Source organism: Lepisosteus oculatus, chromosome 13 (genome assembly GCF_040954835.1).
Source record: "Lepisosteus oculatus isolate fLepOcu1 chromosome 13, fLepOcu1.hap2, whole genome shotgun sequence".
NCBI lineage: Eukaryota > Metazoa > Chordata > Actinopteri > Semionotiformes > Lepisosteidae > Lepisosteus > Lepisosteus oculatus.
This window is the reverse complement of record NC_090708.1, coordinates 14,838,002-14,858,831: the sequence shown is the minus strand read 5'-3', so window position 1 is coordinate 14,858,831 and position 20,830 is coordinate 14,838,002. Positions and strand designations below refer to the sequence as shown.

The window sequence follows — 20,830 nt, the reverse complement described above, 5'->3', positions numbered from 1 at the left end:
ACAAGCATGGCTGCCATAGTTAGGTAAATTGACAACTGCTATACTTAAATTTCATTTATCTTTTGTAACTTTGAAGTGTCAGGATCTACAAATCATATTTAAACTGCCTGGTAGGTGAGTCGTCTTTCACAATCTGAAAGTGCTTCTGTTCCGCAGTTGAATGACGGGGATGTGTGTTGTCGGTGACCGCAGATCACATGACAAGGGAGTATATAAAATTGGTACTGCCTCTTCTCTACTATAAACTTACAGTTTCGTATCAGAGTGTGCTACTTAGGAATTAGTGGTTTCTCGTTTGGCTGCAAAAGAGCGTTGACACTTCGGGAATCATGACAGCAGGTAAGATGTGCTGTGGGAAACAAATGTTGCATTTGATTTCTGCCCGCTTCTTCCTTTTTTTTGGTCAGTGCGAAAAAGAAAACCTGCAGTGATGAAGTTGCAGGTCCGGGCACTAGTAATTTGAATTCTGTTGAAGTTACAAAATACTTTAAAAAATTGAACTAAAGCAAAAAAATCAGAGTCTGCAAATTGGATCAAATGAAGCCTGTTATAGTCGATTTCTTCGTACAGTGTAATAGTAGTCTCGGGTTTGTAGTAGCAATATGGTGTCACGGTAAGGCAAAGGCCTGTTTGTGGGCTGCAATTGATGTCCGGGTGAGTTGTGAGGGGCTTTCTCTGTTTTCAGCTTTTCTACAGTCAAGGGTGACATGGTATTGCACTAAGAGGTGTGCCATTGTATCTCTTCGCGAAAGCACGCAGCACTGGCGTCATCTCTGATGTGTAACGAGGACGAAAAAACGGAAATGCTACTTTTATGTTCCAGTATCCTTTGATTCCACAGCACGTCCAGTACATTCACAGCAGGATCGTTTGTTTGGTACGGTTTCTGATAGCTAGATATTTATTGGAATTCTTTTTAACTGTAGCTGTTTTTTTTTTTCGAACATGATTTCCTGATTTTACTAGGCTTCCGCGTAGCGGTTAGCTGAATCTCAATTCAAATGTCAGCTAGTTAATTTTGAAAATGCGGTTTAAGAAGGCTGGGTGACGTTTCCTTTACGTTCAAGTCAACTGGAGGTCACGCTGGTCAATGCATAGCAGTTTTCGGACGGCGGGATTAAACCTCTAATATCGTGGCTTGGCAGACGAAATGTACTGTATCTAAGACGTGCTCTCTAGACGAGACAAAATACAAGAAAGACGCAGGTGCTTCACTCATACAGACTTTGGTTGTTTTCTTTTTATTTTGTTTGTAGATTTAAAATGTCACTTTCATTACTGTGGAATGTCTTGCTTGCCATATTGTCTTGAATCTTTTAACATCGTAGAAGAGTGGTACCTCTCTTCACTGACTTCTCAAAATTGAAATTCTGACAGCCTCTTCTCATTAAACGATAATTGCAATGGGTTTACGCAGGAGAAATTTCCCTCTGGACAGTCCCGTTCTTGGTTCATATTAGGCAGCTGATGCATCCTGCCTTGTATTCGCGTGTTATGTTGGGGTGTTAAAACGCCCAGCCCAAGTGATTCCAAATTTTTGTTTGTGCCTGGGGGACCAGCGATTACACAACCACCTGTTTCATTTGTCATCTTGTACTTGGGTGTTGTATCGCTGCCCACACTGAAAGAACAGCCGCGAGTGATGTCCCACATGGTGTGCGTGAAGCCTTTTAGTGCTGACATTGAACATCCACCCTAGTACTTAGTGTGGCTTCCACGTCACTCGTAGCAGTTCGCTGAATCTGATTTCTTTTTTAAAAAAATCTTGAGCTAAATCTTCTCCAATCTGCAAGACGTTAAATATATTGCTCTAAAAGCACAGCAACTTGTAAAATCTAACGTGAAGATTAGAATTCACTACGGGTTCTCCTTAAGTGGTTGGGGGAAACTCCTCTTTTCAAAAGGATTTTAAAAGATTTTGTCATTGTGGAGAGCTAAGTAAACCGTTGACAAATTTTAATTCTCCTCTCATATCTTGTAGCTTTTGATTTTTTTTTTGTATCTGCAACGAGTCTACGTGTGTTTTCTACCTGCCTAAGGTTGTTGTTTGATAAAGAAACGGCAGTTTGTAAGGTTTTGGGAAAACAGACCTCTCACAGTGGAAATTCAATAACATGTTTTTAATGTGAGTTCGGGCATGCTTCTCTTCTGAAGGGGAGCATTTATTTGTAATTTTACTAAACGTATTTTACTAAATGTATTTTTCCCATTACATTAGTATTACAATACTTTTTAAAGTTGTCCCCACTTTCCGCTTTGTCAAATTTTCATGATTTCTACAGTATGCATACATTCAATATTTTCTTTTCTGTTCCCTTGATATATATTGTTTTCCATTATATCTGAAAATATTTCCAAAGAGGCCTAAATCACGCCCTTAGAAATGTTGCTGAAAATAAAAAGCTTATTCAAAATGTTTTTAATATTTCCATTTATCCACATTTCTTGGCTTATCATGGGAAGGCGAGGTTTCAAGTTAAATTTCTGCTTAAAACTGTTGAGATCTTATAAATATTCATAATATTACAGTTAAGCTTTTACATCAAAATCAGTTTTAGAAATATAGAATTTGGTAGGTTTCCAGTGTGATTGCTAAACTTTAATGAGGTTGAATCTATTGTTCTTCCATTTAGTTTTGGCTACATGTATTCATGAGGCACCTACTTAATTAATGAAGGAGTTCCATACAAAGACTGAAGGAAACTAAGCATAAAGACTTTTTCTAATAAAAGAAGAGGTATGTGTTCTGCTGTGCCCATAAGTATGATGGTTCAAATTCTAAATTGTTTCCGTTGACCCAGGCAGACATTTTTAGAATGGCAGCTGGAGGTGAGCTTTCAACATATACTGTATTTTAACCCCTTCGCTGTGGCTGTTACAACCTCTTTAGCAGAAATATTCTCATGTTTCTTGACTGTGGTTCCTTTATGTTTGTTAATGCAGGATAGCAAATGGTCAGGAATTGAATCTCTTGCACACTTTGATCTCTTTTGTTTTAAATTTACATCTCTTTGGCGCAGGATATCCAGACGTGTTTCCCCATTACATTTCTAAGAGTATGGGTATGTACTGTAGGCTGGAAACATCTGGCCACAGTTGCTTGTAATTCAGGGATGTTAATTATCCTATCAGGACTGTTTAGTGACTTAGTAGTACATGTAGTTCCTGACGAATTTATGCATTAAGATTACTAAATGGTATCTATTCTTATTACAGTGTATGGAAAGCAAGGTCTGTGTTCCAGTACAAATGCACAGACTACTGTGTGGAAGTGGAAGTGTGCAGGTTTTTGAAGGACAGTTTCTTGTCCTCTGTGTATAATCAATCCAGCAGTGCTGAAAATGCTTTGCTTAATGTGTCTCTCTGCTTGGCTCATGGCCAGAGCATTTGCAATCCAGGCAATTGCTGATGTCTCACTCTTGGGCCCACTGATTGATACTTTTTTTTTTCAATCATGAGTCAAACAACAACACATTCCAGACATTCATGTAATTCTTTACCACAAGTTTGTATTTCATTCTTGTTCTTGCCAGAGGCATCTGAAATTCGCGTAAAAGAGGAATCATAGTCTGTAAGTGTAATTTTGTAAAGAGTTGAACTCCATTTTAAATCCTAGCAAAAGAACATAGCGGCTGCAAAATTAAACTTAAGTAAAAGTAGACTTTTTTTTTTTCTTTGGATACTGTAATGTTTATCTGAGTAATCAGAGAAATTGATTAATTCATCTCGGTCATGACGCATCTTGTAATTTTTTGTTTGTGGGATTTGCATTGTGGTGTGAATAATTTTTTTCCACGTCTGTTCTATTATTGAATAGATCAAGCCTTCGTTACGTTAGTCACGAATGATGTCTATTGCAAAGGAGCCTTGGTTCTGGGGACAACACTGCGGAACCACAAAACGTCAAGAAAGCTGGTGGTGCTTGCGACTCCTCAGGTGTCTCAGTCCATGAGGTACTTCATTTTTCAGGGATCACTGGTGATGCTGCTGAATGTCTTATTTGAAAGTGAAATACTGTTAATTATGATGCACAATTCTACAAGAGCTCTTTGTCTGGTGTCGCCATTAGACTGCAATTTGAATAGCACTGAATACAATTGGGATGTTTGGTTAAGAAAAGTACTGCAATGTCTTTTCGAAGTTCCCAGTTACATTTGTGGTTCTTCTATGTCTTTGGGAGTAGAGTTCTGATTGGCTGGGGGTGATGATTTTGCTCTTTATCACCTAGTTGATAAGTAGAAATACAGTAAAATGGTCAGAAATAAAGATGCTTTGGTAATTGTCCTTTTTTTTTTTCCTTCCTGCACTAGGGCAGTGCTTCAGAAGATCTATGATGAGGTTAGGCTAGTGGACGTGTTAGACAGTGGAGATTCTGCGCATTTGACCCTCATGAAGAGACCTGAACTGGGCGTTACTTTGACTAAACTCCACTGCTGGACATTGACGCACTACTCTAAATGTGTTTTTATGGATGCAGACACAATGGTTAGTAGTCCACTATTTCTAAATAATATATGTGCAAACTAATGCATGTTATTAGAAATGGGCATGATCAGTGTATTTGTTAATGTACAAGTCAGGGGGTGCACTATTTAGATAATTCTGAACAGTTTTAATTTATTTGTTGTCTGGAAAACTTAGGGTAAGTTTATGATTGGTCCTGATGAATATTTAATGACCATTTAAAGAAGCCAAAGACTGAATAAATTATCTCCTGTCCAGCTTTCATGTCAAGCCTAAGCTGAAGCATGCACGCAAGCTCCTATAAAGCTGTGGAAAGAGAAGAAGCTTCTGATTTATTTAAAATACTTTCTAATCAAATGGAGAATAGCTGAAGTACAGTGCATCCAGTATATCAATAATGCAAGTTTTCCTTCCTTTTTGTAGGTTGTATCAAATATCGATGAGCTCTTTGAGCGGGAAGAGTTGTCTGCTGCACCAGATCCTGGCTGGCCAGACTGTTTCAATTCTGGTGTGTTTGTGTTTCGGCCCTCTAAGGAAACTTATGATCAACTCTTAACATTCTGTTCAGAGAAGGGGAGTTTTGATGGTAAGCATAATCTATCTCTCTGCTGTTCCTTACTAAGGGGACTAAACTTACATCCCTGTATAGTGGTCTGCATTGAAGCTTCTTTATTATGTTTAAATAGCTACATTATGTCCTGTGCTTTGTTACAGCCATTAAGCCATTTACAGAACATTCAATAAACTGCATTAACCAGCATCATGAGTGAGTGGATTTGCTTGTCTTGTTTTAACCCCTCTGAAAGTGAATTGGCAAATTCAGTTCCCAGTGAGAAATGGACAGCTAGCAAAAGCATAACTAGTTTAGTAATAATCTGGAGGTTTTGTGTTTTTATACACCGTTGTATAAAAATGCAAAGAAACAAACATTTCCATGTTTCGGGAATAAGTTGGCGGTATGGCTTTTGTAGGCTTTTGAGCTTCAGTTAAGAGGCTTGTACTGTATGTTGACTGAATATCCCCAGCTCCTGAATATAATGGCAACTCTATCCTTATATTTACTCCTAATCTTGCTTGGTGCTTAATTTGAAGAGGCCTTTCCAAAGGATGTCATTTACCACGGATTTCCATTTTCAAAAACGGCACCTTTACAGACATTTCCCTTGTGCTCAGAAAGAACTGAGCTTTGCATTTCAATTGCCAAAAAGCTTTTCAAAAAGCTTTTCAAAATTGTCTTCAGATGTAAACATAATGCATGATGCTAAATCCCCAGTGTTTCTGTGATTTCATTCTTCATGTAAAGTCTGTGATATTTTATTATTTTGTTTAATAAATATGAGGATTTATTAGTGGTCAGATTTTGAAACAAAGACCCCTTTTACTGCATATCTGTTCAGTAATAGTGTTTTTATTGTAGACATGGTAACCTTTTTACGAAGTTGCCTTTTTTATTTAACAGATCCCTGACATGACATTTTACAAGAGCACACAGTTCTAAGAATAAATCTCCTACTGGTCAGAATTGTACATTTACAAAAGCTGTTAGGCCATGTCTGGGTCTTTTAGGAACTGTGGTAATCCAGCAAACTACATTCATCGAATGCTGTCCTCAGCGACATACTGGCAGAAAACATAAGGCCATCTGAGTCCAAACATAATGAGTTGGTGCTGGGCTATTGTACAGTTCTTACATGGATACTTCATAAATATAGGTTAGTGAATGAGCTTGTTTGTCTGCTGTGTTGCTGCTGTTTAGTGAAGAATCACTGTGGATTGCAACAGTCTTTGACATAGGGGTGACCATTCATATTATTAAAACATGGATATCATACAAGAAGGGGGTTAATAATGCTTCAGACGTATTTGTGCACAATAGATGCACCTGTTCACATTAATGCAGATATGGCACATTCTGTTTCTCGTGAGCCTGGAGTCCTGCAGGGTTTACAGGTAGGAACTTAAGAGAGGTTACAAATAAGTACCATTTAGCCCATCTAGCTTGTGTGGTTGCTAGTAGATGCTTGATCAGAGGATCTCATCCAGCTTTTTCTTGAAAGCAAAAACTAAGGTATCGGCTTCAACAGCATGTCTGGGTATCTTGTTCCTTACTCCCACACCCCCTTTCATAAAGAAAGGCCTCCAGTTCTTGATTTCAAATGCACTGTCCATCTAGTTTCTACTGCTCCTAGATTTCACTTCTGATTCGGGTACTTTTGCTTTTTAACGGCAAGACTAAGTCCTAAAGGAACAGGTGCTTCAGTTCATTTTCCAAGTGCATTCACTAAGATCAGAAAGAAGAGCCATGGGTCTGTTGGTCTTGATGAGCAGAGTAGTCCATCTCTAAGTTAATGCGTGTAGGCCAGTGGGTTTCCACACACCTGCTGATTTTCAGTTAAATAATTGAACCCTTAATAAACATAAGACGTTTAGTTTGAACTGTTTTTTTAGATCCTAACTTATAGGAGGTTTCCACTTAAGTGTTGTGTTTCTTAAACTGAAAATCTCCAAACTTTGAGTACAAGAAAATTGAAAAGGTTTTAAACAAACGACATGAACTGTAGGTGCAATTGAGGAATCATTCAAGTAAAGAACTCAGAAAATCGGTAGCTGTGTGGGTCACCGGGACCTGACCTGCTCAAAATCCATTACAGCTACCTGTGTGAGGGCTTACGTTGTTAAAATAGCTCATTTTAAAAAGCTCAGTTATAATTTACTATGTAGAAACTATAACAAACATCTATCTTTCAGTGCATTGTAATTATTTTATGGAGAGTACACTTAAAGGTACAGCTTATTTTTTCAGGCAGTTAATTTCTGTGATAAAAGGAAATATTTTATGTGTATGTGAAAATCAAACTTTTCAGGGTACATTAAGGCATACTTTGACAGGTTTGAGGTGATAGAAGTTTAGGGGAAAAAAACATCAGACTTGGTTCTCTTAAAGCCTGTTTGTTTCCCCTAAAAATAAGTTGCATAACGCATTTACTTCATGAAAGAAAGAAATGACCTGTCACTGTCCTGAATTATGTGCTTCGTGGATATCTTAATTGGGACAGCTGATCACCACTGTAACTTGTGTGGATCCAAATAGTTTGGATGGTTCTCCCATGCTAATTGCCATATGTTGCATTAATAGTGCTCTGAATTTCAGATTACAGTACCACTACTTTGAACCCATATCGTGTGTGGAATTATTTTTGTTTAAACTAACATAGCTCTAAGGCTCTAGGAAAAATGTCCTGAATCCTTTCAAAATTGAAAATGATTTTACCAGTTCCACCTTTGGTATTGCAGACATGCTGCAGGCTATCTGAGAACTATCTTCTGTAGTTTAATACTGTGCCAAGATAAACTTGGAACATACTTTGCAATGTTTGATCATCCTTTAGAAATGAGCACACTAACCCCATATAAAGTAATAAAGTGACTTGCACGAAGAGATCCCAGAGGGTTTTTGTTCAGCAAAACATAGTGATAGCTTGCCTATTTTAAACCATAGCAGTAGTGGTCCAGGAATGATTCTGCAGAAGCTTTCCTTGATTAGAGAACACAAATGGACACTTGCTTTGCCACAGTTCTGCTTAAAATCCCTGATGCTGCATGGCACAATGCTATCATGTTGAAAGACTGGAACAGGTTTTCCTTAATTGTGAATGGCGTGTAAAGAAACAGTCACGCCCAGTCAGTCAGTCCCAGTCCCTCTCGCAAACTGATTTCCTTGGGAGTACTATAAGTGCAATGTGGAAACTATTAAATATATGTATTTGCAGTTTGATTGTACACTGTGTCCACACTAAAGGTTTGTATTAAAAGATTTGAGGGATGTACCAAATAAGCCTGTTTGTGGCACCATTCCTGTTTTTACCAACTTGGAAATCACAGAATTAATAGCTGTGTCGAGGCAGCAGTATTTCTCACAGGTTTACAGAACTGAGACCATTAAAGATCATCTTCTCCTTAATAACTGTCTTTTACTGTTTTAATGACCCTGCAGCCATGGAAATCTCCCACGTTGTTATTACATAAGTATGTGGTGAAATTTTAAATAGAGCACTGAAGTACAAAGAAGGATATCGCTATATCAACTACCGTTCACATTGCCATGTTAATATGATGGTGGTCTTGCTGTGTGGAAATTGGCTGTCTTCACACCATCCAAATGAATTCAAATTCTTTGTTTTGGCTGAAACTGGGTTTAATTCCTCACACTTTTATATAGCACTTTTCTGGACACTCCACTCAAAACACTTTACAGGTAATGGGGACTCCACCACCACCATGTGTAGCACCCACCTGGATGATGTGACAGCAGCCATAGTGCACCACTACACTCACCCCACATCAGCTATCAGTGGGGAGGAGAACAGAGCCATTTGTGGGGATTATTAGGAGGCCGTGATTGGTTAAGGCCAATGGGAAATTTGCCCAGTGCACCCCTACCCTTTTCAAGAAACACCCTGGGATTTTTAATGACCACAGAGAGTCAGGACCTCGGTTTTACGCCTCATCCGGAGGACGGCACCTTTTTACAGGATAGTGTCCCCGTCACTATTCTGGAGCATTAGGACCCACACAGACTGAGAATGAGCGCCTCCTACTGGCTCCTCTAATACCTTTCAGCATCAACCTTAATTTTTCCCAGGAGGTCTCCATCCTGGTACTGACCAGGCTCACACCTGCTTAGCTTCAGCAGGTTGATATAACTGCTGGCTTAACTCATATATTAACATTGTAAATAGGTATATGGCTTGTTCACATATTGAATTTCAGTTATATACAATTGCTTTATCAGTGAGAAGCAGCATGAACTCTTAAAATAAAATAAATGTGCAACTGTCTACACAGTATCCGTTGATAAACAGACTGAAGGAACTGAACCTTTTTAGTCTTTAACAGAGAAATGTAAAGAGACCTGATACAACTGGAAACTGTAAAAGTGTGCTTCAAACCAAGAACAGGGGTCTTTTTTTATCCAAAGGATTGTGGGCGTATAGAACAAACTACACAGCCCTGTTGTTGAAGCTGATACTCTGGCTTCTTTCATGAAACGACTGGATGAGATCCTGGGGTCAATTAACTACTAATTACCTACCAAGCCAGATGGGCGTTATGGCCTCATCTCATTTGGAACCTTTCTTACATTCTTAGGACCATTTTAAAGGATCTAGGATTAATACTCAACGGAAAATTGTTCTTGAGGATTTAAGGGAAAATGCTTAGTGTCTGAGATGTTCATTGAAAAGAGGCTCACTTATTTTGTAATTCAATTTTTATCTGGAAAACTGAATTGGTTAATAGCAAGTTTTAGTATTTGTTAAAATCCCTGTAAGTATTGAAAACATAGCATTATTCTTTAGATTTTAACAATGTGCCTGCTGCAAAAAATCTATCAATAAACTTTTCCAGCAATAGAAAACATTTAACAATGCTTATTCTGTATTACATCATAGAGGTCACTGTGTTTAGAGGTAAGTATTGAAATAGTTTTTTCATTTTGTAATATACTTACACAAATGTGTAAGTACAAAAGACAAATTGTCATTTATAGTATACAAAGCCTTAGTGTTTACTATGAGTTTATTATGGAAAGTTTTCTGAACAATGACCATGCATCTTTGTTTCTGCCAATTTATGGTGTCTGTAAATCCTAAAATAGAAAAATGCAGTCTGAAAGTGTAGAGCTCTAAGATCAGAAGAATTTGGAGTTTCTGTTCTTGTTTTTCCAGTTGACCGGTTTAACACAAAACATTATTCATCCCGTAGTAGTGCAGTCATTAGTTCTAAATGATTGCCTTTAATATCTGTTATTTGCTTCCTATCAGACGGACATCAGTGTGATTTTTGGGATGGATTTCTGGAGCTCTGCCAGCCAAACTAGGCCAATTTAGTTCCAGTACACAGGGTGCTACAGGTGTATGGATCACTGGGTTGTCGTTTTCACTAAACATTTAATGCTTTTAATTTTGAAAAAGGATGTCTAAAAATCTACTTGTCTTTGTTTTTAAAGAGATTGTTTTCATTCTTATTTTTGTAAAAGGTTACATCTTTGTTTGTAACCTGTTATCATTTCTCTGACAAAGACTGTTTTAGCTTTGTAGGACCCAGTTCAATGCTGCATTCCATTTTATATGTAACACTGTTCTATGGTGGGAAATTCAGCCTTAGAGGTGTTGAAATTCTGATTAATCTTTGCTGACACTTCAACCTTTACTAGTTGTTTAGGAGCATTAGTAGAGTGTCTTTTAAAAGCTTTGGCTTATGTACTATTATATTTCTTTGATTTGACTTTCATTTAAAATTATTTCTTATATCTTGATCCCTGTGGGATTTCTTCTATTTGTCTTGAGTATCATTGTAACGTAATCCTAGTTTTATTCCTTCACCTACCACAGCATTAATTGTTTAATGAGATTGTTCTTAAGAAGATTTGAGGTATCTTAAATTGGAATTAGTGTAATGGGATTCTAGGTGTTAAAATGACCTTTAGCTATTGTTGCTTAATTTGGAAAGTGAAAGTCTCACTAGAGTACTAGCGTTCAGATTTGTCTCTGGACCTGATGTTTATTTCTTTTTCTGCTTTCAGGAGGGGACCAGGGAATTCTGAACAGCTTCTTCAGCAACTGGGCTACAGCAGACATTTCCAAGCATCTTCCCTTTATTTACAATCTAAGCAGTATAGCGATCTACTCTTATCTTCCAGCATTTAAGCAGTATGTATGTCCTAAATGGTTAATTTATCTCTTTTTGTGTTGGCTGGTTTACACATAATCTTCAGGCCAGGTTTCTGTTGCCTAAAAGCAGCCCATATACTTCTAGGTTTTTGACTAAATGACTACATTTGTTTCTGATTATCAAATCTTTTAAATTAATAAATCATTTTGTTGATTCTCTTGCATCTAATCCTAAAGATTTTGTACTGGTTCAAGTCCAGACATTAGTAACTTTCCTAAAGTGATGCGAATGGCACCATGGGCTTTTCTGATGTGTAATTTGTATGAAACATCATTTGGAAGTACCACACAAAGTCGTTTTATACCCCTCAACTCTATGTACTGTAGTATGTAGACTGGGTCTGCTGTTAAAATTGATGAGCCATTAGAGAATATAAGGTCACATGAAAATGTTTCGTGCCACGGTGTGACATCAGGTTACCAAAGATTAGAGCAACAGCTCGCATATGCATTACCAATGCTGGCCTCTTTACAGCTCTTGGATATCCACCATGGGTTCCACAGCTGAGATACCATTGGCTTAAAATAGCACAGTTTATTTAAAGACATTTATGCATGGCTAGAGTATAAAATGGTGCTGGGTGTTCATTAAGCTCTGCTAAAGACCAGACCTTGTGCTTTCTGTGAATTGAGATGGAGTGAGAAGGCTTCACTAGTTTAAGAGAAAACAGGCAGCTCTTATTTCCCACATTCTCCATTTCTTTGTTGTTTCCTTACTAAGTAGCAGAGACATTATAGCCTCTTGGATTTGTTGAACATTTCTTCCTACAATGAAATCATATTTTAGAAATAAATGCAACTTCGATTAATTTTACATTTCTAAGAATATGTTTTACAGAACAATGACTGGTTTGAGACCGTTGTGTACTTTATTTGGAGAAAAATAAAATACACCTTGTTAGTGCAAGCTCTGTTAATCAAATGCATCTTTTAGAGCTTTAAGCAAATACAAATAAAGAATGTTGTCAATAATGTGAAATTTGTCAAATAACGGTGAATAATGTTCGTATGCTGAGGTCAAGGGCCAAACTCATTTTGTAATATTTAGCTTACAAGATCATTTGCAGAATTTGTATGATGAGATTTAAAATTTGCCCCCCATGGGTTTTCAATGAAATCCTATTGCTTTCTCTGATGCATGGCAAGTTGGTAACATCGATGTACAGCAACTCCTTGCTTAATGCTGAGTTTGTGGTCCAGAGAAGGGAGAATTGTGGGAACCAGTGCTCAGCATTTACAGCATGGGTTCATGTGTTCCCAGGGGTGCTACTGTATATCTAGCATATGAGCAACGTAGGATGGCTTTATTGGGGTATCAGTAATGGCATTGCTGGTTTTTACCACAGAATCTAATTATAAAGCCAATGTGTACAGAATGTATAACTACTTTAAATTATAGTTACATAAAGTCTGAAATACACAGAATTTCATAGAAATCGTGCTGTGCAGCAACATGTGTGATTGGGGATTATGTACATTAAGTATTGTCTGCCTTCGCTCCTCCAAGCAGTAGTGGGAGGCTGATCGGAGGAGCTGCGTCTGCCAGGACAGACCAGGCTGTAGCTGAGTTTGACGGGTTTTTTTTTGATGAAGTGAGTTTTGTTGAGCGGTTATAAATGTAATGTCATACAGTACACGCCACAATCTCACTGGCTGAGAGCTTGCTGGCTATTGTACATTACATTTTGCCTTTGGCACTAAAAGTAGTTGTTTCCGACTGGCCTGTATGCATACAGACAGACAAACAGACATTCTTTTATACTTGTGTATTTGGAGTAATTAAACTCATGGGCAGGACAAAAAGCACAATGGCAACTCTGTACTGAGTGAGGCATTGTTATACCTACAGTATATATAAACACAGTCCATTGTAATTTGGAGAATAATTCTTTTATACAGTAAATGGAGAAGTTGGAAAACTCTTATAACCAATCTGAGGACCTCAGATGTCAAACAAAACATACTGGGTGTTTCTTTTCCCTTGTAATTGTGCAGGTATGGTAGCAATGCCAAGGTGGTCCATTTCCTGGGAAGAGTTAAGCCATGGAATTACAGTTATGACTCAAAGACAAAAAGTGTCCATGGTGACTTCCAGGAGTCGTCTACACTCCATCCAGACTTCCTGGCTATGTGGTGGAGCATCTTCTCCACCTCTGTAATCCCCTTGCTTACAGAGAAAGGAGTTTTGAAGCCATCAGAGACTGGATGCCAAGCGGTAAGTGATAGTTTTGCAGTTTTTCTTCTGACCGTTATTTATTTTAAAAACACTTGTAAAATCCCTCCGAGTCTGCTGTGTGGGTGTTGTGTTTTGCATTGATTTAACATGCATTTGTAATATTGAAGAAATTGATATGAAGATAACACAGCCTATTGACAGTTCTCAGTGCTGTATGCTACATGGAGTTGCAGATCCACATTGGTGCACAGAATGATATGGCTGTTTGGATTAATACTAATCCAAACAGCTTGATCATTTTCATAGCCCCTCTTTCCTGTAAGGATCTGACCTCCTCACAAGGAAATAGTCCATGTCAGAATTTGTTCATTGCTATAAATTAGTGCTGCCTTGTCTTATAGTAGTGTATAATTTGTTATTCTTATGTATTGTAACATAATAAGAGTTACCATAATTGCGGCATTGGAATTCAAATAGAATTTTAAAGGAGTTTTGTAATATTTAGTACTATTGCTGTTTTAAAGATTGAAAAATACACCTTAAATTTATAAACAAGCAGGCTGATTGAAGAAAATCATTAAAGGAAAGAGTGGAAACTTTTGCCTGTGATATCTATAATATCACAGGCAAACTAGCTTAGGTCAGTTCATACGTGTCTTGTATTATTGACGTTTTGTTGTATGAAAACACCAGAGAAGAATAATGTGTCCACTGATTCTGCTTGGGGTTGACTTCTCATCTGAAAATGTCTTACCATGTACTCTTAGTGCAACAGAAATTGAAATATTTAAATTTCTAGAACAGCCTGTTTAGAGTGGAGATTCTCAGCTCTGGTCCTTGGGATCTGCAGTCTGGCAGCTTTTGGCTCTTTAAATCATCAAAGGCTTAAAAGCCCTGAGGAAGAGATGAATTCAACCCTTTGAACTCTGGATTAAATTAACCATTTTCCCTGCTTTACTGCTATTTATATAGTCCTTGCAAAAGTAATCACCCATAGCCAATAATATTGCATTTTTATGCATTTCCTGTAATGTATATATTTTTCTAAATAACTTTTTTTCAAAACTGTTATGATCAAAGTGAACATTATTCTAAGAGCAGTAATGTCTAACAAAACTGCAGACAAGATGTATGGAGCAAAATGTGATTACATAAGTATTGAAGTAAAGGCTCCATAAGCCTTTACTTACCAGAAATTGCTCAAGTTCTAAAAGTTCATTAGGTATCATGGAAGGACTCATGCCCCACCATGCATTTTCTAAGAATATTTTTGTATCCGATTTTTTTTTAAATGTAATATCTGCTCATTGTTCTAGCTTTGTCAGATCATTCCTTTAAGTATAATTCCATTTTGAAAGTTTCAAGATTGCAAGATCAGAGAGTAAGAAAATCTGTAAACTTTGCATGGGGGTGAATAGTTTTGCAAGACACTAAATATAACCATGGTTGTTAAGAGCTCTGTCCTACTGCATTCATTTGATGCCGTAACATGTGGACAAACACACCAATACCGAGAATACAACCCTTTAAATTTTAAAAAGTGCCGAATGTGGATTCATTTTTGGGCTATGACTGCAGTTAGTAATACCTTTCACGCATTCATGTTCTTGAGATTAGCAATGTCACTGCATCTTGAATTTACAGTATAGCAGATTTGAATTCCCCACCCTTGTTTTTGAGAAACCTCACTTGCAACAAGAGACGGACTGTTTTGAACCAATTCTCTGTTGCTAATGTTGCATCTTCCTTTCATCTTTTCACTTATCTGATAAACTTTCAGCTCTCAGACTTGGTCTGTACTCTGGCATTATCTTGTGGCTTCTGTTCAGAGGTATGCAGAACTCCAGCCTAGGCCTGCCTCTGCTCTAGCTGCTGTATTATTTCTTTTTTGTTCCCGTCTTCCATTTTTTATATCATGAGCATAACAAACATTAGAAGGGGATCCTCATGTGTTCTAAATGTCTGTGCTCCATTAAACGTAATGTTTAATCAAGTCAGTCAAAAACTTTATTTCCCTCTCCTCCACTCCTCTGAAAAACGACTGGTTTTCTATCCAAAGTTACGTTTCAAAAAATATACGTAATATTGGGGGGGAGGGGGGAAATAGCCAGGTCAGAGGTTAAATCAACTTGAGTGGGGTATTTTGAGTGTTTATTAGTGGGAAGACGACCTCTAGGCTGAAACCATGTGCTGTTACGTTAATAGGAACATTACTGTTTAGATCACATGCCCCTCTTATCATTTTTTAAGATATTAATTTTGAAGAAGATGCCATTTTTGTGAAAGGCTTGCACTGCATGACTTTTATTTTAATATGCATCTTTCTTTTTTTCTTTTAAACCCTTCTCCTTAAGCGGTGCTAACAAACTGCATTTCCCTTCCAGGATGCAATAACTGAGGGAGTGTCCCAAATTCGAGTCACTCCCTCCCCTCCACCCATTTCCTCCGAGGAACGGAAGCAGAGGTGGGAACAGGGGCAAGCAGACTACATGGGAGAGGACTCTTTTGAAAATATACAGAAGAAGCTCGACTCCTTCTTAAAGTAAAATACACTGAAAAATTAAACGAAGAGTTGCAGTTATACAGATTGATTCCAAAAGGATAGTAAAGCACACTCAGAACATGGTCCACATTCTTTTGCTACAGAGAGAACGTTCATTGAAAGTTACACAAATATAGAATACAGAGAAATGGTAGAATGTGTATGCAATATGGAATCCTTCCCCCAAATCTGGTATCCTTAACTCCCATCGAAGCTCATCAATAGTGGTGTCGGCACTGTTGCAAGAATTTTTTATTTATTTAAAAACTATAGTACAGTAGGTCAATGCCTTAACCTAGTATTATACAGCATGAGTTTAGAAGCCCGTCTCTTTAATCAAACATATGGCACATGTTGCACTGTGAAGAAAGTCCACAAAACGCTTACCAACATAGGAAACGAGGCTTGCAAAAAAATGTGGCAATTCTGAAGTTTAACGGTCATGCTAACTCAATAAATTGCCAAGTTTGTCAACTCTATTTCCTCCTTTTCCATAACTCCCCTGCTTATAGAGGGGAGTTTTTTTTTACTTTGTGGCTGAAATATAGACTTATAAATTAATTGTAGATACTGAAAATATCAAGTCATTTTAGAATGGCTATGAATGTTTTATCCTGATATTTTAATGATACTGATCTGGTATACCCAGATCTCTCAACCCATGAAAACGTGAACAGTCTCTAGGACCTCTCTGTATATATTTTGCATGTCTGTTACTGAGATGTTATTAAGGAGCATTTCTAATAGCACTTAACAATTAAATACAACAACCCGAGTAAACTTTCCTACATACAATAGTTTTATGAGATCGTCTTTTTTTCTGTCGCTTCTAAGTCCCTGGGAGCAAACTTTACTCGGCCTTAGCTTAATATACTGTACTGTTTACAAAAACACCACTGCACTGAGACTGCTGCTGTAACTGAAGTTTCATGCTTGTATATTGTTCTGGCCCTTTGAACAGTGGTAACACTCCAGTAGTTTCAAAAGGCTGTCTGCTCCATTGTGGGGAGCCTTAACAAAGCACGAGTATTTTGCTTCTTGTGGTCTCTGCATATATAATCGCACACTGATGCCTCTGTGAAATTAGAAAAGTGTCGAATTCACTGCTGGGATAACTAAACTGCTGAAACATTTTTCTGTACCATTGCACTTTATCTGCAAAATAAAAGTAGTGATGTGAAAAAGAATACTTTTTGTTTTTAGGATGGGGGAAGAATATACTAAACCAAATGCAAGTATCCCAGCACTAGTTTTACTTGAAATATTTTTTTTACCCCCTAAGCAAAATGGATTTTACAGTTTTCACTTGCTGCTTTCTTTGTTTCATAGGTGTGCTTACAGAAAACCAAAATACCTTTTGTTTCTAACACTCTATGAATGTGTTTAAGTCATTTTTTTTTGTTTCACTTGCCTTACATGTGGTTTCAATAGAGATCTTAGCATGCAAAAAAAAAAACAACTTAGAAACTCCAAATCCTGAGAGATTTGTTATTTACCCAGACAATTTTGAGCTCTGAAATTATTGGTTGGGTTGGAATTTTCATTCTATTCAGTCTGAAGCTTTAGTAGTTGTATGCACTATCCCATACAGTCATGATCATCTTCTATGATTTTATGCAGCATAGAGCTCAATACCTTTCCTTCAACAACTGGAACTAAATGGGAAATTTGACCCTTTGTTTAAGATACAAAGGACAGTATACCACAATGGATACCATTGCGTACTGGCAATTATGAATGTGTTAAAATATTAATCATAGACAGGTGGAGGTAGTACCTGTATTTCATGTACATAGATTCTATAAATCACTTGTTTTTGCAAACCAATAATTAAGACAGAGGTGAACGAGGAAGTTAGCCTTTTCCTTCTAGTAGTGACGAAACTGACTCCTTGATTATTTCCCTTCAGAGAATTGGTAATTGAAACAAACTTGTTCTGTCACTGATGGGGAAAAAAAAAAGATCTGAATTTTTTTGTAGCACTGCAGTACAAAACACTTCAGGACGTGTTTTGTTACAGTTTGTGAACCCTTTGGAATCATCTGTATTCCTGCATTATTGCTCCTAAAGTGTGATCCGATCTTCATTTAAGTCATAATAATTGATCAACAAAATCTGATTAAACAAGTAGCATACAAACAATTGTACTTTTTCATGTCTATATTGAATACATTGTTTAAACATTCACTATCTGTGCTGGAAAAAATGTGTGAAGGAGTACAGATAATTACTGGAGCAATACATGTAATTCCAAAGGGTTCAAAAACTTTTTTTTTCACCACTGTAAATTGAGTATAGAGCAAAAAGCCCTTGCTTCACAAATGAACAGTCCTACCACTTAAAGTTCATTTGCAGTATTATGTTAAAGATAAAATGATAGATTTGACATCACGTCACTAGATTTCAAAGCAGATGTACTAAAACATAGGAACAAGTAATAGGTTTATTCCATGCTGAAAAAAAGAAGAAAGAGAAGAAAGAGAACACAACGTTTCGGCCATGGAGCCTTCTTCATCTGAAGAAGGCTCCACGGCCGAAACGTTGTTCTCTTTTTTCTTTTTTTCAGCATGGAATAAACCTATTACTTGTTCCTTTGCAGCCTACGCATGCTGACGCAGCTACCCACCTGTACTAAAACATACCTTGTTTCCAGACACAGAGTCACAAAATTTATGTGTATTAATCTCATTAGGCCTTGGCAGGACCTCTGGGATTTGATTCAGGATAAATTAGATATCACTCATTTTCAGCATAATGCAGGGAACACTCAGTTTGTAATGTGTGCAAAGTTAATCTCTCTAGTGCAAAAGTAAGATTGTCGATGCTTAATTTTCTTTTAAATTATTTTCCTATACTATTTACAGTAAATTAAGATTCACAAGGCACGACACTGTGTTCTGTATTTTACAATACCTTTTCATTTCACCACTTTCCTAATGAAGAATCTTTACATACAGTATATAAAAATTTGCAAAATATGAAAGTACAAAATGCAACATAAAGTTCAAATAAAAGCTGTAGTTTTGCAGTCAATGGTCCCAAAAGCAAAGGAATTAGGTAAGATTACTAAATCTCCATAAGCGTTTTAATTTCTTCAATCCTTGCTTGCTTTCTCTCGTTCAAATTCTTGAGTCCAAAGGCTTTTGCTACCAGGTCTCGCTTCTTCTTTTGTATTTTTATCATGTTTTCTTCAACAGAGTTTTTCACAATGAACTGGAAAGACAGAATTCAAGTAAAACATCTTAATTTATGTCAGCTGGTACATGTTGTTCTTGACGTAAGTAGCAACACATTTATAAAAAAAATCATAGATCAGAGCACACAGTTCTAACAATTAATATTAAAGTAATATAAATCCATCGCCAAGCTCCTGTCTGCTAAAGGATCAATAACCTTTATTTTATAAACTTAAATATACCTTTAAACCTTCTTTACTTTATTACCTGAGAACAAGTTTTCATCTACTGTACATGAAATTGAACTACTGTACAAGAAACCTATTGTTCATTGTAAAATTGTGCTTGGCTTCAACAAAGGCATTTAATACTAAAATACAGATCCAAAACATGTAAGGTTATTAATCATTTGCTATATAATGATGAAAATGGAGGATCCAGTTTATGACTATTTTATTTTTCCTAAATTCTACCTGTATACAATCAAATGCAGAAAAAATGTTCACCTTGGTGATGACTACATCTCTTTTCTGACCAATCCTGTGGCACCTATCAAAGCACTGGTCTTCAGCTGCAGGATTCCAGGCCTGTAAACAGAGATTCACACCTATCTCACACAACTCCTTTTCCATTCATCCAAATGTACCCCTGATGAAACAGGAACCACTAACATTAAATAAAAAGAGTTACAGATTGGATGATGTTTCTTGGTTTATAAGACCTAAAGTGACACAGAGCAATCTTCTCACTGTTGCACAGAACAAAGCCATGCGTCATAAATCACTTGAAGCTCACAAAATTATTCCAACAACTATAGCTAGTATTTTGTAAATCCTCCTCTGGCAGGGATTACGCAGACTTCTGCCATCTGTGCACAACCCCCTATACCGGGGGCCGTGACTGTTCCCTTCTGCCTGGAGAAGGGCCCTACCTTCACAGTGCAACTTGGAACACTTACCGGGTCCATGAGGAAAATCCTGGAGGCTGCGGTTAGGTTCAGGCCCACTCCTCCGGCCTTAAGGGACAGCAGCAATATGGTCGGCGTTCCTGGGTTCGTGTTCTGAAAGGCCTGGAGAGCTGCCACTCTCCTCTTCTGGTTCATGGAGCCATCCAGACGTGTAAACAAGAAACCACGTTCTCTAATCCCCAAGGAGAGAATTGAATGGCCGTTATCTTTTTTTGCCCAGCACAGGGATGCACACCATGGTGTAATTTGTTTTCTTGAATGATATGTCATCACATTTCCCGAAGGCACTCTCAGCTAACAGTGGGAGTCTCCACTCCAAAAGCAATGACATGCCAACACTTGATCTAACTGTCTGCCTCAGTTATCAATTTTCTAATCAAAGGGAAACACCTTTCTGTGACAAGGTAATGCCAGTTACTGAATGTTTTTGCTTTGCTGGAGCAAGGTACTTAAAGCACGAAGGAATTCAGCAATTTCTCTAAAGACAAAGACACTAGTTACATTACACATCAATATGATACAAAAAAGGAATTACTTTTATGAAATTAGAAAATAAAATATAAAAATTAAAAATAAAGATTGGAAATAAAATGACTGATCATGTTAATTAAGCTACAATTACTTTAATTGAGTTAACATTTCCATTATATCTGCTCTATTAGTTTCTCCCTTAGGCAGTTCCAGTAGGTTTCCATACCTATCAACATGGACCCATTCCATTTGTTAGTCTCTTGATATAAAGTGCTTAATGTTCCATCCTTGAATTTTACTTGA

The 20,830-nt window shown here is 37.3% G+C and overlaps 2 protein-coding genes across 4 annotated transcripts in view; one reads left to right on the top strand and one right to left on the bottom strand.

Moving 5' to 3' along the window:
* Positions 1–188: 188 nt before the first annotated feature.
* gyg1a (glycogenin 1a) lies at positions 189–17,100 on the top strand. 3 transcript variants are annotated; one of them, XM_006637807.3, is made up of 8 exons: positions 189–339; positions 3,818–3,953; positions 4,311–4,485; positions 4,888–5,050; positions 11,048–11,174; positions 13,191–13,410; positions 15,152–15,202; positions 15,756–17,100. In XM_006637807.3, exons 1-8 carry the CDS (start codon positions 330–332, stop codon positions 15,915–15,917), a joined length of 1,044 nt encoding a protein of 347 aa, XP_006637870.1. In that variant the 5' UTR covers positions 189–329; the 3' UTR covers positions 15,918–17,100. The 3 variants fall into 3 exon arrangements, with proteins under 3 accessions (XP_006637870.1, XP_015216784.1, XP_069053573.1); XM_069197472.1 differs by lacking the exon at positions 189–339 and adding an exon at positions 553–654; XM_015361298.2 differs by lacking the exon at positions 15,152–15,202 and having other exon boundaries at positions 192–339.
* Positions 16,614–20,830, bottom strand: part of hltf (helicase-like transcription factor) — a 22,475-nt gene continuing 18,258 nt past the window's right edge. Inside the window, exons 22-24 of the mRNA XM_069197471.1 lie at positions 20,048–20,228; positions 19,596–19,676; positions 16,614–19,126 (exon numbers count right to left, since the gene is read on the bottom strand). Of these exons, the coding sequence (XP_069053572.1) occupies positions 18,980–19,126; positions 19,596–19,676; positions 20,048–20,228 (409 nt within the window). The 3' untranslated portion in view covers positions 16,614–18,979. The remainder of the gene's footprint in view (positions 19,127–19,595; positions 19,677–20,047; positions 20,229–20,830) is intronic.

Bases quoted from the DNA above. Each gene is read 5' to 3' on its own strand.
- gyg1a (XM_006637807.3), top strand. The intron at 4,486-4,887 runs GTTAGTAGTCCA...TCCTTTTTGTAG, and splicing joins TTATGGATGCAGACACAATG to GTTGTATCAAATATCGATGA. The intron at 5,051-11,047 runs GTAAGCATAATC...TTCTGCTTTCAG, and splicing joins AGAGAAGGGGAGTTTTGATG to GAGGGGACCAGGGAATTCTG.